Genomic DNA, 16,171 nt, shown 5'->3' on the forward strand with positions numbered 1-16,171 from the left:
AAAAATAAAAAAAAGAAATTCCATGCTACATATTTTGTAAAATTTTATGAGTCTTGAAAGTTCTCCCTTAGGTCCAGGATGCCATGGCTCCTGCCCATGAGGTCAGTTGGAGGCAGTTCACTTGTCCTACCTCAGCCTCCACCTCTTGAATTTGTGCAGTTCCTGACTACCAGTAGTTAGGATTCATTCATCTTTACAGGCTGGCTTTAAAAATGAGGCCATAGGCCGGCACTGTGGCTCAGCTGGCTAATCCTCCGCCTGCAGCGCCGGCACCCCAGGTTCTAGTCCCGGCTGGGGCACCAGATTCTGTCCCAGTTGCTCCTCTTCCAGACCAGCTCTCTGTTGTGGCCCGGGAGTGCAGTGGAGGATGGCCCAAGCCCTTGGGCCCTGCACCCGCATGGGAGACCAGGAGGAAGCACCTGGCTCCTGGTTTCGGATTGGCGCAGTGCGCCGGCCACAACATGCTGGCTGTAGCGGCCACTTGGGGGGTGAACCAACAGACAAAGGAAGACCTTTCTCTCTCTCTCTCTCTCTCTCTCTCTCTCACTATCTAACTCTGGCTGTCAAAAAAATAAATAAATAAAAATGAGGCCATATAGGGGCTAGCACTGTGGCACAGCCAGTGGGGCTGCTGCCGGCTATGCCAATTCCCATGTAGGTGCTGGTTTGATTCCTGGCCGCTCCACTTTCAATCCAGCTCCATGCTGATGTCCCTGGGAAGGCAGCAGAAAATGGCATAAGTGCTTTGGCCCCTGCCTCGTGTGTGGGAGACTCAGAGAAAGCTCCTGGCTTCAGTCTGACCCGGCTCTGGCTGTTGCAGCCATTTGTGGGTTGAACCAGCGGGTGAAGGATCTCTCTCTCCCTCTCTCTCTCTCTCTCTCTTTCTCTGTACCTCTGCTTTTCAAATAATATAGATTTTTTTAACAGTGAGTATACACTAAGCTTGCAGGAACTGGCTTGGACTGACTTTTTTTTTTTTTTTCAAGCCAATTTACCAGGACATCACTGTATAGACATTTTGTGGATTTCATGTTTACTCTTAAAAAGTTTAAGGCTTATTATTGAAATCAGGCTGGCGCCGTGGCTTAACAGGCTAATCCTCCACCTTGCGGCACCAGCACACTGGGTTCTAGTCCCGGTTGGGGCGCCGGATTCTATCCCGGTTGCCCCTCTTCCAGGCCAGCTCTCTGCTATGGCCCGGGAAGGCAGTGGAGGATGGCCCAAGTCCTTGGGCCCTGTACCCGCATGGGAGACCAGAAGGAAGCACCTGGCTCCTGGCTTCGGATCAGCGAGATGCGCCGGCCTTAGCGGCCATTGGAGGGTGAACCAACGGCAAAAAGGAAGACCTTTCTATCTGTCTCTCTCTCTCACTATCCACTCTGCCTGTCAAAAAAAAAAAAAAAAAAAACTTATTATTGAAATCAAATAAATTAACAACAAATCAACCCTACTTAATTGACCATACATGTAATTTTCCATTCTGTTCCATATGCCATAGGTGATAAGGATAAACAATTTAGCTACCAAAAAATTATCTTTTTAAGTAATCAAAGCACATTTGAAGTTTATTCATTCATTCTCTTTGTGCCTTAATAGCCATTAAATCTATCAATGCTGACATTTTGTCCACATGGACATGTATTAATACCTTGGGCTTTGGCATTCCCTTTCTCCCTCCTTCTTTATGACTTCCTTTCAGAATATCTTAAAAATTAACTAAAAATCGTGCTGATAAGTGCATAGATAATGTTTTTTAACTCTCCTCTGGAAGAATACTGCAAACTAGAAGAATTCTTGCTCCAGAGATTATGGAGAGATAAGAGAGGAAGGGAGTGTGGTGACAGCAGGTGCCTTGAGCTGCACAGCTTGCACAGGCAGAAGAGTCTGGGCTATGGTCTGGCCACGGCCATGAGGAATAGGCCCAGGTTGCATGGGCTGCCTGCATTTTAGGTGTTTGGGGAATTTTGTTAGGAACCTGGAAGATGATGGGATATGAACAATTTAGCCAACACAATGGAGCTATTGCTACTTAGATCAGTGTTGAGAAGACACTCAGCAGTTCCCAGGAAACAGGAACTCACCTTGTCCAAGAGAGCCTGGATCACAACGAGACACGATCTGCCAAATCAAATTGCATTTGCCAGACACCTACCTTTACTTCCTCAAATCTCTCACACTTACTCTTTAGATGACTGAATTCTCTAATGGTGGAAAAAGTCATTCACTTTACAACTTAAAAAAGAAGAAAAATTCAAATAACTTGGGAGAAATTGTGAATGCTTTTGTGTTAAATGATGATCTCAGATCTTTTCTTATTGTGATCAGGACAGATGATAAGAAAATTTGAAGGTGCTGAGCTGCTGAGAGGAAACCTGAATCTGGGGGTTACCACTGAAGCGGGCCATGAAAGGTAAACCTGAACAATGAAGGTAAATTGCTGGGCACAAAACTGCTGTCTATGATCCGTTCATTTATTCTTATGTTGTTCACAGTTGTACTTTGTGATCTATCTACTTGAGCAGGTGCTGCTGGTGGTAACTAGAAGACAATACACTTTTTCATAGATGCAAATTAGGCTCTGAGATCTTAAGTGCCATTTTTTCACCTAGCAAGTTAGTGACAGCACATGGATTATAATAGTAGGTTTCCTGTCACCAACATAGCTTAATGACAGAGAGACAAATCATTCGTATCTTTATGCTGAGTTCTTCTTTTCCTCCCAGATATGAGGCTTTCATCTCTGGAAATGGGAGAACAGATGCTGCTGAAGAGCAGATATAGGACCCAGGAGTTAAGAGTTGTAGAACTCCAGAGATGATTAAAGGTCCAGCCAAGGCTTTTCCCATGTTAAGGTCAAGAGCATCACTGGGAAGACTTGGATGCATGGTGGGGACCTCAGGAGGATGACCCAGAGGAAGTGGCTGTGAACCCTCAAGCTTGAAGTGTCCTATCTCTTTCCATAGTCAACGCTTCTCCCATGTGAGAAGTCACTGCACAGACAAGGAAATAAGTAAAAACTTAAGGAAGTTGTCCTGCTTCAACTCCAGCTTAACCCAGCTGTGGACTTGCTAGGCTTAATCAAGGAGGAAACAGAATACATTCCAAGGAGCTACAGAAATTAGTTAGCATGTACCAGCAGGAGCTAAGAGGATACCCCTGGGATTGGACATTGGGGATATTTGATCAATGGGCTGGATATGAGTGGGTAAATCAGAATTCCTAAACATGGCATGGGACATGTTTTTTTCTTTTCTTTTTTTTTTAAACTTTTATTTAATGAATATAAATTTCCAATGTACAGCTTATGGATTACAATGGCTTCCTCTTCCCATAACTTCCCTCCCACCCACAACCCTCCCCTCTCCCGCTCCCTCTCCCCTTCCATTCACATCAAGATTCATTTTCAATTCTCTTTATATACAGAAGATCAGTTTAGTATATAGTAAGTAAAGATTTCAACAGTTTGCCCTCACATAGTAACACAAAGTGAAAAATACTGTTGGAGTACTAGTTACAGCATTAAATCACAATGTACAGCACATTAGGACAGAGATCCTACATGATCTTTTTTAAAAATTGATTAATTTTCTATGCAATTTCCAATTTAAAACCAAGTTTTTTTTTCATTTTCAATTATCTTTATATATAGAAGATCGATTCAGTATATAATAAGTAAGGATTTCATCAGTTTGCACCCACACAGAAACACAAAGTGTAAAAATACTGTTTCAGTACTAGTTATAGCATTACTTCACATTGGACAACACATTTTTTTTTCTTTACAACATAGGGTCAAATAAGATGTCAGGAAATAGGCAACTCAGTCTTAGAGCGGCTCTTAGAATTCTGAGATGGGGCCTACTGTGTGAAGAGTGGAAATGTCTGAATTTCCCTGGCAATGAACAGAGGAAGGAACAGAAGTAGAAGAAAGTGCACATGTGGGAATGAACATATCAACTGAGACCAAAAGAAGGATCAAATTCCACAGGAAGATCCAGGTGTCCAGGCTATCAAGAAGGCGCTGGGATCTACATCACCAAGAAGTTCAGTGGTGTCTCTCCTTTGTTGGTGGGAGAAGCATTATGGTGTTTGCTCATTAACAGCCAGGAGACGAGTGAATCACCAAAACTAAGAGGTCATGTGTTACACTTAATCTTGAGGATTCAGCAGTCTGTGATGAACACAGTAGTGGCATGGTTGGAGGGGCAGTGGGGGGCTTGATTCTCAGGGAGTTGTAGAGCTGGTTAATGATGTGGAATCCTCAGGTATAATACAGACAGCAACATCAAAGGCAATAGGTAGTCAGAGGATAAGGGTATTCACCCCAGCAGTCTGGATTGCTCTCTGTTTCTAGGCTTGGTGTACACTGGCTATGGAGGTGGCTGGTTCCCTGAAGGGAAGCCCCTGGAACCCTGCACTAAGTATAGTATATACCATGATGATCCCATCAGTTGCTCTCCAATGGCTCCTTCTGCCATTTACTCAGGCTACTGGCCACTTGGGAGAGGGGCATACACACTTCAAGAACTGTTGGACATAGAATCTGAGATGATCTTGATATCTAGACACAAAAAGCCTCACTCTGTCTGCCCTGTTAGAATGGGGACTGACAGGGATTACCAATGTAGTCCTGACTAGGATTCTGTTGACAGTCCCCTGGGTTCAAAGATCTACCCAGTAGTCATTTACTTGGTCCTAAATATAGAATTCTTATTACTGAGATTTATGTTTGGAGTAACCTGTACTGGGTGCTTGTCCTACGGAGCTATCATAGGAGGATGGTCAAGTGGAAGCTTCTGTCACCGCCCTTTCCTCACTAGGAGAGTAAATCAGAACAAAATTGCTGCTCGCCTCCATGCCTACCCCATGCAGCAGTGTTCTGAGTCACCCACCCAATGGGGAATGGGCAATGTTTGAGGTCTCCCCTTGGCTTTATCCAAACAAGAATGAAAGAAACATGTGTGGAACTCAGATGATCCATTTGGATACTTCTTGGTCTTTCTTACCAAATAAGTGTGAACGATCTCATTTAGCAACCTTGGCCAGAGGAGATTACCAGAGGCTGAGACCACTCTGGAATGGGAGTCTGGAGAGTTACCAAGGCCTTCCATGCTGCTCGCTAGGTTGAAGGAAGTCAAGAGTGGAAATTAGGGAGACAGAGATAGTGTGTATGATGGAGGCCCTCTGAGGAAATCAACTGCTGTGTTGAGAACTGCAGCTGACACCACTAACCTCCTCATTTTCAGTTTCCTTTTAGGAAGAGATGTCCCTGGGGACTATTAAGGGGCAGAGCTATGAGCAGGTGCAAAACACCATGTACACTATGGACTGTGGCAGCCATGGATATACAGAGCTTACGTGACTCCAAGACAGAATCTAATGGAAGACAAAAAAAAAAAAAAAAAAAAAAAAAAAAAAAGAGTTGTTTGACCTACATATCTACTTAAGAATTCTTGCCAAGGTCATTTTTGTCCAGATGGCACCCACTGAATGAGCTTTTAGAGGTCTGTGAGTTAGATCATCTGTCAAGTGCGGGACTCTTCTAATGAATACCCCTTGCCCTCCAACTGCCCATCAGGAGAAACCTTTTCTCATTCTGAGGCTCTTCCTAGCCCATCCACGTTCCTGCCTCATTTTCTTTCAAAGGAATCAGGCCTCTGTATTCCTTTTTCCTTTCTCTTTTACTCTTTCTATCTGTATCTCCCAAACAAATGTTTTGTACTTCCAATTTTGTCCTAGCATCTTTTTCTGAAGGGCCTGTATTGATAAGTGCAATCATTTCTCCTGCTTAAAAAGCCATTAACATGAACTGCTAGTGTTTACAAAACCAATAAAAATTGGACTAATGAGAGCTTAATTCTTGGATGATATTGTATTACTATATTCCCATGATCTTACCTGGATTTTATTTGTGTCAATCAGGTGCTGTGCCATTGATTTTAGGATAATTGCAAAGAAAAACCAGGAATGCTGTTAGGAATAAGAAAAGACAAGAAGGAATTTATTATCCCATGGTAAAATAATGATAATTCTTTTTTTTTTCTTTATGTATTATGGCAGCATGTTTATTTTAGATAAATTCTTTGAAATGAAATGAATCAGAACAATAACATATTCTCTACTTTATTAGGATCTTTATAAAAGATTCATGGTAAAATAAGGATCAGATATTTCAGTTACACTGTATATGTATAGTTAAAGAATATTCTCCCTGATCTGCTTCCTTTCCCATGAATTCCACCGCAGTTATGAATTCTGTGCTAATCATTCCCTCTATGGAGGGAATATTTAGTTCTTCCTGCCACAGAACTTATAATTAAAGCCATCCTAGAAATATATTCGCTTTCATTCAACAACTTTTTATATTGAGACATGCAGCTGAGGGGCACATGTTGTCACCACATCACACATATAAAAACACAATTTATTTATTTATTCTTCTATCAATGGGCATTTGGATTACATCCATATTTACAATGATAAAAACAATGCTTCTGCAGATTGTTGAGTACATAGTCCTAACTCCAGAAGACTGAGATGAGTAAGAGCAGAGAACAGCATTCCAAAGAGGCAGCTCTGGCTTCATGATGTCACTTAGTAGAATAAAAAAAAAAAAAAAACACAGAAATGGCTGTCTAATATCACAAGTGAAATTCTTGTGGTTAGGAATATTAAATTAACACAGGCAGAGTGCAACAGTTCCCTTTCTTGCTTCTTATTAATATTTTTAACCATGATGACAAATGTTCCAACATTTGTCTCTTAATTCCTTAGGAACTCTGGCTTGCCTGACCTATTTTCCTTAATCTATTAATCTACCAGGATGAATCAACTTGGGCCTTTGTCTCTGTTTTCATCTGAAGACATAAGAGACTGCTCTCCCACCCTTTGCGTCTCCATAGGCTGCCCAAATTCTCTTCTGTAGCTACATGTTTCACTGCTTTCTGTTTATGAAAACCAACCCACCTTACCTTCTGGAACACATGACCTGTCTTTAGCCAACTCTCCTGAAGATGCAATCTTGCCCTCACCTTATCTTTGAAAGGACCTCTGAGTTTTCCAGGGGCAATCTACTGCTGGGCAGTGCTGTCTTTATTTTCACCCCACCACAGTCTATTCTCAACATGGCCAGCAGAGTGACCCTTTCAAATCACAGGCAACTCATGTCACTCTGCTGCTGAAAATGATTCCTGGTCTTCCTCTCTGTGGAAGTCAAGGACCTTGCAATGTCCCCTAAGGCCTTTGCCCAGGGCCTCTCTGACTTCATCTGAACTCCTTTCTTTGCTCCTGCTGCTCCAGCCACAATGGACTTCCTCTCTCCTTCAGACTCAGCAGCCACACTGCTGCCTCTTAAGACTTAACAAGGTATTTCCTGGTCCTCTGATGCTCGACTCTACATGTTCCCAAGGGCACCCCCCTCCCCTCCTTCACTTTGGGCCCATGTATTAATTTTTCATGAGATCCATCCTTATGTGAAACTCCAAATATTACCTTTCATCTTTAGCACTCTTCTTCGATCTACATTTTCTTTTCTGATACTACTTCTCGCCTAACAATATAATTTTGTAAGAATATCTAGAGTTTATTGTTTTTATTTGTGAGCTGAATGTAACCTCCTCAGGGCAAGGGTCCTTATTTTGTTCTCTGATGCATCCCAAGTGCTTAGGGTTATGCCTGTTGGTGGAAAACACTTGTGATGTATTTACTGAATAAATGGAATGAATATACTCATAAGGCTACTTCAAACAATTAAGTTGTTAGGCTGAGAATTTTAGTGAACTGATGTTGACACAGATTGAGCCTGGCTTCTCTTTCAATTTACCTCTAATCATTTGTCAAGTCACAAATTAAATATAACTTGGCACTTAATTGGGGATTCTGTAATAATTACAGTGACCATTTTCTAAACCTTTCATCATCTCTCCTTTTTTGTTGAGATGCTCGTACTTCAACTTTGCAGGACCAAAATAGCATTGCTATGCTTCCTCTCTGTTGTTAGCATATTAATTAATACATCATCAATACTTTCCTTAGCATTTTCCCTCTCACTGTGGCTAAAATCCCAACAATCTTATCTGTGCTACAGTTAGCATTTTTGAATGTTCTAGATCATTCTTCACAGTTATTCATTTTTGTCTTTAGGCCAAAGCATTTCACTTGGACCCATTCTTATTTTTTTCTATGATCTCTTGATAATAGATGTATTTTGCTTAATATTTTTATGTTACAGTCTCAATATGAAGCATGTGCCAGAAATAAGAGAAATTATCTATGGAAATCAACAAATCCTATTATTTTTCAGAGGTGACAGTGACCTATCCCTCATGCTAATCATTGAATGACCATCCTACCTTCAAGACATGCTTCACTGTTATTGAGTCATTGGACTTCAAAAGACCAGTCACATTTGTAGCCAGTTCTTCATGTATAGTTCTCTCCTTGCATGAACTAGTCTTGAACACAAACTGAAGAAAATCCAAAAAATGAATAAAGTTAACTACTTTTTTAAAAAGCTTCACACATTAAGTCACTTGAATAAGTCATGTCAAAATTATCTACTCATGCCATATTTTGTCATGAAAGAAATGAGAATAGTGATATACATTTGTTCCTATTTAGAGATTTGCACAGGTGGGGCCTTGCTCACCTAAGCTCTCCTTGAAGTTCTTTTTGTAGAAACCAAGAGAAAGTGCCAGAGAGCCATTTAGCAGGTTCAAGGATACATGGGGGGCTTTGACACCCACCTACTTAGGACACATTCCCCTTCTTCCTTCCACTGGTAACAGGTAGCATGGTAGCAATTCTTCATCCTGAAAGGGTAGAGCACCCACTCAAATAGCCAAGTGGGAAAGCAGGTGCCTTACAGAGGCCTGTAGGTGAGCTCTCCACAAGCCCAGGGATTACCACCCCATGCTTAGACACAGCTATCCATGGATTCACCAATATTGGCTGTTGATAAGACAATAAATGCTGCTTATTTTTCTCAAAAGCTTGGCTTTGGTATACACTATTGAGTGTGGATAATCTGATTTTCATGTTTCTTAGTATCTTTTAAGAATATCAAAATCAATTTATGTACATATATATACCAAATATAAAATGTTTACTATTATATTGTATTATTTTATTTATGAATTAAATTTGGCAAAAGGAAGGGCACTTCTTCATGACATATAACTTAGACTTCACTGTGTAAGGCAAGTAAGATGACGACTCAAAGAGGAGGCGTGTTTGCCTGTGTGTCTGTGACCAATTTTTTTAGCTTTGCAACACATCAGCACCCAAGTGGTCATAGTGATGCCTGATTTCTCCAAGATCATTCCAAAGGAGAAAGACAAAGATAATGAACACAAGAAGCTAGCTAAACTCAGCGTAACAGATTGTTTTCCCCTCCTGGATCACGCCTCAGGGGCGGGTAATGTCATCAATTCTCTAATCCTATGCACAGCTATTTAGTCCAGAGAGCATTTCCACTGGCACGGAAATATTCATATTTTTAGAATGTGACCACTAGAAATCTATCAGTACCACGAAGCACTGTAAACCATGACATTTAAGTAAGCTGACTTTAGACATACATATTTGAAAAACATGGTATTTGTGTACATTTTGGGCATTGTAGATGGAGTGAGTTAGCAGCATTTAGCACCACTGAACTTGAAATGGTGTTTCCTTTGTTTCACAATAAATGTAAATTACATTGACTAACACATCGTTCAAGAATACCCAAGCATGTATTGGTACTAGCTCCGGAAGTTTCACTGTGCTCCTAGACATGGGGCTTAGTACTTATCTATAAGCTAAAAAATAACTTTTCTCTACCTAGGATTAAAAGTTTAGACTGTTTGGTAGAGATCAGTCTGTCAACTAGGTATTGTAGCAAGAGTCCAATCACAGAACTATAGAACTGGATGTAGGTCTGGTCCATCTCATCTTAAGCCACAGAGGAAAAACTAAGGTTTAGAGAGGCACTTGGCTGAAGTTCCTATTTAGCTTTGACTAGCATGTATTACTTGTTAGTTTAGTGCTCTTTCAGGAGAAAGTTTAGTGCTCTTTATAGAGTAAACTGCAAGTTGACTACATTTATTAGTAGGTTTCTATTCAGATATATGAAATGATATTATAAAATATCATTAGGAATTCTTAGCTGGCTGAAAATCCACATAGGTATATTTCTGAATTTGAACCACTTCAAAACAAACTAAATAATCAGTCTCCTATATTATAAAATGAAATTGTCATGTCAAAATAGTTCAGATGTTCTGGCTAAAAATAAAGGCCGCATGTAGGTGCATTTCCAATGCATCCATCCAAGATCATCACAGAGTCTGAGATTTGGCCATACTCACAAGGACCTGGCCTTGTATATCACAAAAATAGTCACAGAACTATAGGGCTCCTAAGATAATTTTTGATGATTCCATTGGAATGAGGAAAATAACATTTGTGTTGAAGTGGAAATGCCTGGATATAAACTGGATCAAGGAACTCAGTTTCTCTGGGGATTGAAATGGAAAGCTGAAGTAACTGTTGAGGGGGTGAAAGTGCCCCATTTGGTTGTGTTGAACGGTAAATCAACTGATTTCCTATGAAAGTTAACTTGTGATACTGACTTAAAAAGAGCAGACACTACAACAGCATTTGTATGTGGAACTGCCTGTCTGCAATTGAAATGTGGATTTCATTGGGCAAAATTATGCCACAGGCAGATTACTGTGAAGATTACTTTTGGAGACTTTAAGGAAGGGCACCGACCATGCCATGGCATTGAGGAAGATGGTCAACATTTCTGGCAGGTAGAAAATATGTAGACATAAAACTGTTAAGAAAAATTTCTTTTCAGATATCATCTCAGAGAGTTCACTCTATAATGCAATTTCTATTCACTTTGTTCTAAAGGAGTGTTGGTTATGCTTTAAAAAACTAAGTTTCCAGCACAAAAGATCCTTATTCTTCTCTAGTAACTTATCTAGATATCCAGAATATATGAGTATATGTCTATCCATATATGTATATTATTAGAACATTCTTTTCATATAAAATAAAGCTGATTTCTCAAAATGATTTAATCTATGCATGAAAAGCAAAAATTTAGGTCCTCTATATAATATAAAATAATTTTATATACTCATATATCTCTGGATGAACACTTTTTTTTTTCATTCAAGAAACAGACATCTAGGTAGGAGCTATGCAAGTGAAAACATCATCACAAGTTCACTGGCATTAAGTCACAGGCCAACTGGAAATGAGAAAAGAAATTTCTCCAAGTGAACACTTGACGGAGGACACTGAAGAAGCAGGTGCACACTGATGGAATGGGCAAGTGATTCCATGCCAGAAGATAAAGGACTTAACATACCAGAAGCAGGTACAAATATACAGTAACTGGGAAAATGAAATAATGCCTGAGAAAACAATAAAAAGAGCTAAGAAAACATCACAGAAGAAACACAGAGCATTCAACTTTAGAGTCAGGGAATGGCTTTTTCAAATCAGGTAGGACTTTATTATGATTTTGAATTTACAAGGAATGACACTTTAATTTTCTCCTCTACTCTTTTCTTTCATCTTTTCCCATATAACTACTTATTTGCACATGTATACACTATTTATATATTGATAACATTCAAACAATACACCTAGTCCATTAATGCAGAGATGGAATTCTAAGTAGTTAAGAGGAATTCTTGATGTGACCATGGTGGGCACTTTCCAGCTAAGAGAAGAGATTCTCCCACCTATTGCAGACAGGAAATGAGACAAGCCACACAGCACAAGGGAGTCTACCCAATGCCCAAGTGGTGATTTCATACCTTAATGTATGACTGGACAGAATGGTCTAGTTGCTCCTCATGGCACTTGGCCACAATGTCAGTCAGAACCCTGGAAAAACAGAACTGTTCAGTGTATTTTTCTGGAGGAAGCAGAAAAACATTGCTTTAGTATGTCACTGGAGTGCTCAGAAAACTGGGTATTTAATAGTTACTAAATGAGTGAATGAACCCATCCCAGACTTCTCCCTCACCCTCCTCATCCTTCAAACTAGGTATTTAGTATCCAGAATGCCTGTTATCATTTTTAATTATGAAACTTCTAAACACTAAGACACAAATATTGTCATATTTTGGTTTTGACATCACACTGGAGACTTTTTTGCTTGAGTTGAATGTGCAAATTATGGCCTGCGAATTTTCTGATATTGTCTTCTTGGAATAGGGATTATTTCTACCATGTAATTAAAATGTAACACTTTTAACCTCTATTTAAGGGTAGTATTCTATTTTATAAGTATTTATAATATTCTGTTTTATTGTCTCTCAATCTGTAGGCATTATATGTGCTTTTGCAAAAATAAATTTGGATAAGATGCTGTTGTTTTGTTTTGTGTTTTCCCTTAGGTGACTTTAGATTTAGATTTCTAGAAGTGGTGGTATGAGAGGTTTTTTTTTTTTTTTTTTTACCATTGACACTCCCATTTGCTCCATGACTTCAGTGCCTAGGAATATCTCAAAATTTCAATAGCTCTAACAGCTGAAATGTTTAGGAGTTTTGTCAACACAGATGCATACACTCTTGCTGAAAAGAGCATCAGTTGAAGGCATAGTTAGAGACTTTTTCTTTGGGTTCAGAAATGGTTGGTTGTGGAAACAGAAACACTTAAATTTTCTCAAACCTCAGTGCTCTATTTGTAAAAAGCCATACCCGAAGGTTACACACTGCAGGATTCCAAAAATATATGTAACATTATCCTGGGGAAAAAGGCAATAAAGGATACAAAGGAGCTTTCTGCACTATTTCCTACAACTGTATGTGAATCTAATTAAAAACACAAAGAAAAGCTTAAAAAGAGGCCTAATCTTTATTAGTGATAATGAAAGGTGATTAGAAGGTAGGGATTCAAAAGTGAGAAATACTAAGTATTTCTTAAGTGAGACGTGTTGCCTGTTCAGTCATAATCAGGACTACGTGAAACCACAGATTATAAAGTCTTTTGCCCCAAGGTTGTATTATGGATACCTGGTGATGGTTGTGCTTATTTCATCCTCTTCATTCTGTACCAGCACCTTGAAGAGCTGATTCAAGATTATAGGCAGAAAACTCATGATTGCATGGATTTTTTCCACGTTCAATAAATTCTGTAGGAAATTGGAAGATACCAATTATATTTAAAACACAATCTGGATATTAAAAAAAAAACTTACACACAAGAATTGAAGCTGTAAAACTCCTAAAAGAAAACATAGAGGAAAGTTCTATGACAGTGGTCTGACATGTTTTCTGTAATGACCCCAAAAGCACAGTAATAAAAGTGAAAATATAGCTTATGGAATGGGAGGGAAAATGTTCAAAACACATATTTGGTGAAGAGTGGATACCAAAATATATAAGGAACTCAAACAACTCCATAGCAAGGAAGCATTAACCCAATTAATCAATGGTCAAAGGACATTAAGAGACATTTTTTAGAGAAGACATGCACATTTCCAATAACAGTACTCAGCATCACTAATCACCAGAGAAATGTAAATAACACCACAATGTGTAATCACCTTACACCTGTTAGGATGACTATCATCAAAGGGACTGGAGATAATAAGTGCAGGAGAGGATGTGGAGAAAAGTACAATTTTGGTGGGAATGTAAATTAGTAGAACCATTGTGGAAACTAGTATGGAGGTTCTTCAAAAAGCTAAAAATAAAACTAACATATGGGGGCCCGGCGCTGTGGTGAAGTAGGCTAAGCCTCCGCCTGCGGTGCCAGCATCCCATATGGGCATTGGTTTATGTCCTGGCTACTCTTCTTCCATTTCAGCTCTCTGCTATGGCCTGGGAAATCAGTAGAAGATGTTCCAAGTGCTTGGACCCTACTTATGTGTGGGAGACCCAAAAGACGCTCCTGGCTCCTGGCTACAGATCAGCTCAGCTCTGGCTGTTGCAGCCATTTGGGCAGTGAACCAGCAGATGGAAGACCTTTCTCTCTCTCTCTCTCTCTCTCTCTCTCTCTCTCTCTCTCTCTGTAACTATATCTCTCAAATAATTATGTAAATCTTAAAAATCAAACCAACAAACAAAGGGTGCAGCAATCCCACTATGTATCCATACACAAAAGAAGTGAAAATAGTATGCTGAAGAGATACCTTCACTCTCATGTTCACTATGGCATTATTCACAAAGCCAGCATATGGAATCAACCTAAATGTTCATCAACAGATGAATGGGCAAAGAAAATATGAAAGAAAATATACACGATGGAAAATACTCAGCCTTAAGAAAGAACGAACTCTTGTCACCTGTAACAACATAGATGAACTTGGAGGACACTATGTTATGTGAAAGAGAGTAGGAACAGACAATTACTACATGATTTCATTTATAGGTGGATTCTAAAAAACTTGAACTCGCAGTAACAGTGTAGAATAGTGGTTACCGGCCGGCGCCGTGGCTCACTAGGCTAATCCTCCGCCTTGCGGCGCCGGCACACCGGGTTCTAGTCCCTGTCGGTGCACCGATCCTGTCCCGGTTGCCCCTCTTCCAGGCCAGCTCTCTGCTGTGGCCAGGGAGTGCAGTGGAGGATGGCCCAAGTCCTTGGGCCCTGCACCCCATGGGAGACCAGGAGAAGCACCTGGCTCCTGCCATCGGATCAGCGTGGTGCGCCGGCCGCAGCGTGCCAACCGCGGCAGCCATTGGAGGGTGAACCAACGGCAAAAGGAAGACCTTTCTCTTTGTCTCTCTCTCACTGTCCACTCTGCCTGTCAAAAATTAAAAAAAAAAAAAAAAGAAAAAGAATAGTGGTTACCAGGGATGGGGTGTTGATGGAGGGTGGAACAAAGATGTAGAAATGTGGTCAGAGGATACAAACATCCAGTTAAACGGGAGTAATATATCCAAGGGGTATTTTGTACAATATGGTAACTATAGCTAATAATATTGTATTGTGTCCTTGAAAATCTTTTAAAGAATAGATTTAAGTGCTCTTAGCGCAAAAAATGATAAACATGTGAAGGAAGGCATAGGTTGATTAGCTTGATTTAGCAAGTTCACCACATATACACATTTCCAATATGTACAATCATGTTGTACATTGTGAATAAATGCAATTTTAATTTGTCAATTAGAAACACATAATGAGAAACAAATAAGTAAGGAAAAATAATAAAATGTATTCTGTTTCTAGATTTCAGAACTGGAATATAAATATGTATACAGTTGCTCATCTTTATCTGATGTTGCCATTATTGCATTTAGCATGGCATATATAATTAACTATTTAACTTAAAATCAGTTGATTTTGCTTTTTAATTATTTTTTAATTTTGGAAACAACTGTTCTTTGCTTATTTCTTAGACAACAGATTGAAGCTACTAGAGCATTTTGAAATAAAATTTTACTTGCTGAATTAATAAAGCATTCAAAAATCTCCAATAATAACCATGTCTTAATTTGTTACTCAGTGGGAGATGTAAGGGTCCCTTTTGTTCGTTTTGCCCCAGGGAGCACTGACACTACTTGTAAGTCATGTTACCTTACAAGAGCGGATGAAATTTGAGGTAGGTGACTGAGACATATCTTTCTCTCGTTTTTGGCACTGTTGGAAAAATGTATTCACATGTGGATCCTGCAACAGCAGAAAAAAAAAGGAGTTTATTTCTGATGACCCATAACCTGTCCTATAGACCATCCTCATGATGGAGATAAGCATTGCTGCAGGACCGACGCCTTAACAGGTGAGCCTTTGCTCAATACATCTGTGACAAAGCTTTCGTTTTCACTGAACGTTAATGAAGGCTCCACCTGAACTACAAAGCCCCACTTTCTATCCTATCTCATTCTCATAGGGTTGGTTGTCATTCTAGGTCACATGACGATGACTGGAAAATTCCCTTGGCTGTGCTCTTTTTTAAGTTAAAAAGTAAGTGAATAAGGGCAGGACTTGTGACACAGCAGATCAGGTAACTGTTTCCACATCAACACCACATATCAGAGTACCAGTTGGAGTCCTAGCTACTCTGTTTCCTATCCAGCTTCCTGTCAATATGCCTGAGAAGCAGCAGACGACAGCCCAAGTACGTGTGTCCCTGCCACCCAGAGATGGAGTTTTTGGCTCCTAGACTTGGCCTGGTCCAGCCCTGGCTATTGTGGCATTTGAGCAGTGAGCCATCAATAGATG

At 39.9% G+C, this 16,171-nt stretch overlaps 1 protein-coding gene across 1 annotated transcript in view; it reads right to left on the minus strand.

Annotated features, from left to right (window-relative positions):
* DOCK10 (dedicator of cytokinesis 10) overlaps window positions 1–16,171 on the minus strand; it is a 185,920-nt gene that overhangs the window by 59,816 nt on the left and 109,933 nt on the right. Inside the window, exons 23-27 of the mRNA XM_062197273.1 lie at window positions 15,527–15,619; window positions 13,021–13,139; window positions 11,817–11,886; window positions 8,352–8,465; window positions 5,899–5,970 (exon numbers count right to left, since the gene is read on the minus strand). Of these exons, the coding sequence (XP_062053257.1) occupies window positions 5,899–5,970; window positions 8,352–8,465; window positions 11,817–11,886; window positions 13,021–13,139; window positions 15,527–15,619 (468 nt within the window). The remainder of the gene's footprint in view (window positions 1–5,898; window positions 5,971–8,351; window positions 8,466–11,816; window positions 11,887–13,020; window positions 13,140–15,526; window positions 15,620–16,171) is intronic.

The sequence above is a fragment of the Lepus europaeus genome, chromosome 1, assembly GCF_033115175.1.
Source record: "Lepus europaeus isolate LE1 chromosome 1, mLepTim1.pri, whole genome shotgun sequence".
Lineage (NCBI taxonomy): Eukaryota > Metazoa > Chordata > Mammalia > Lagomorpha > Leporidae > Lepus > Lepus europaeus.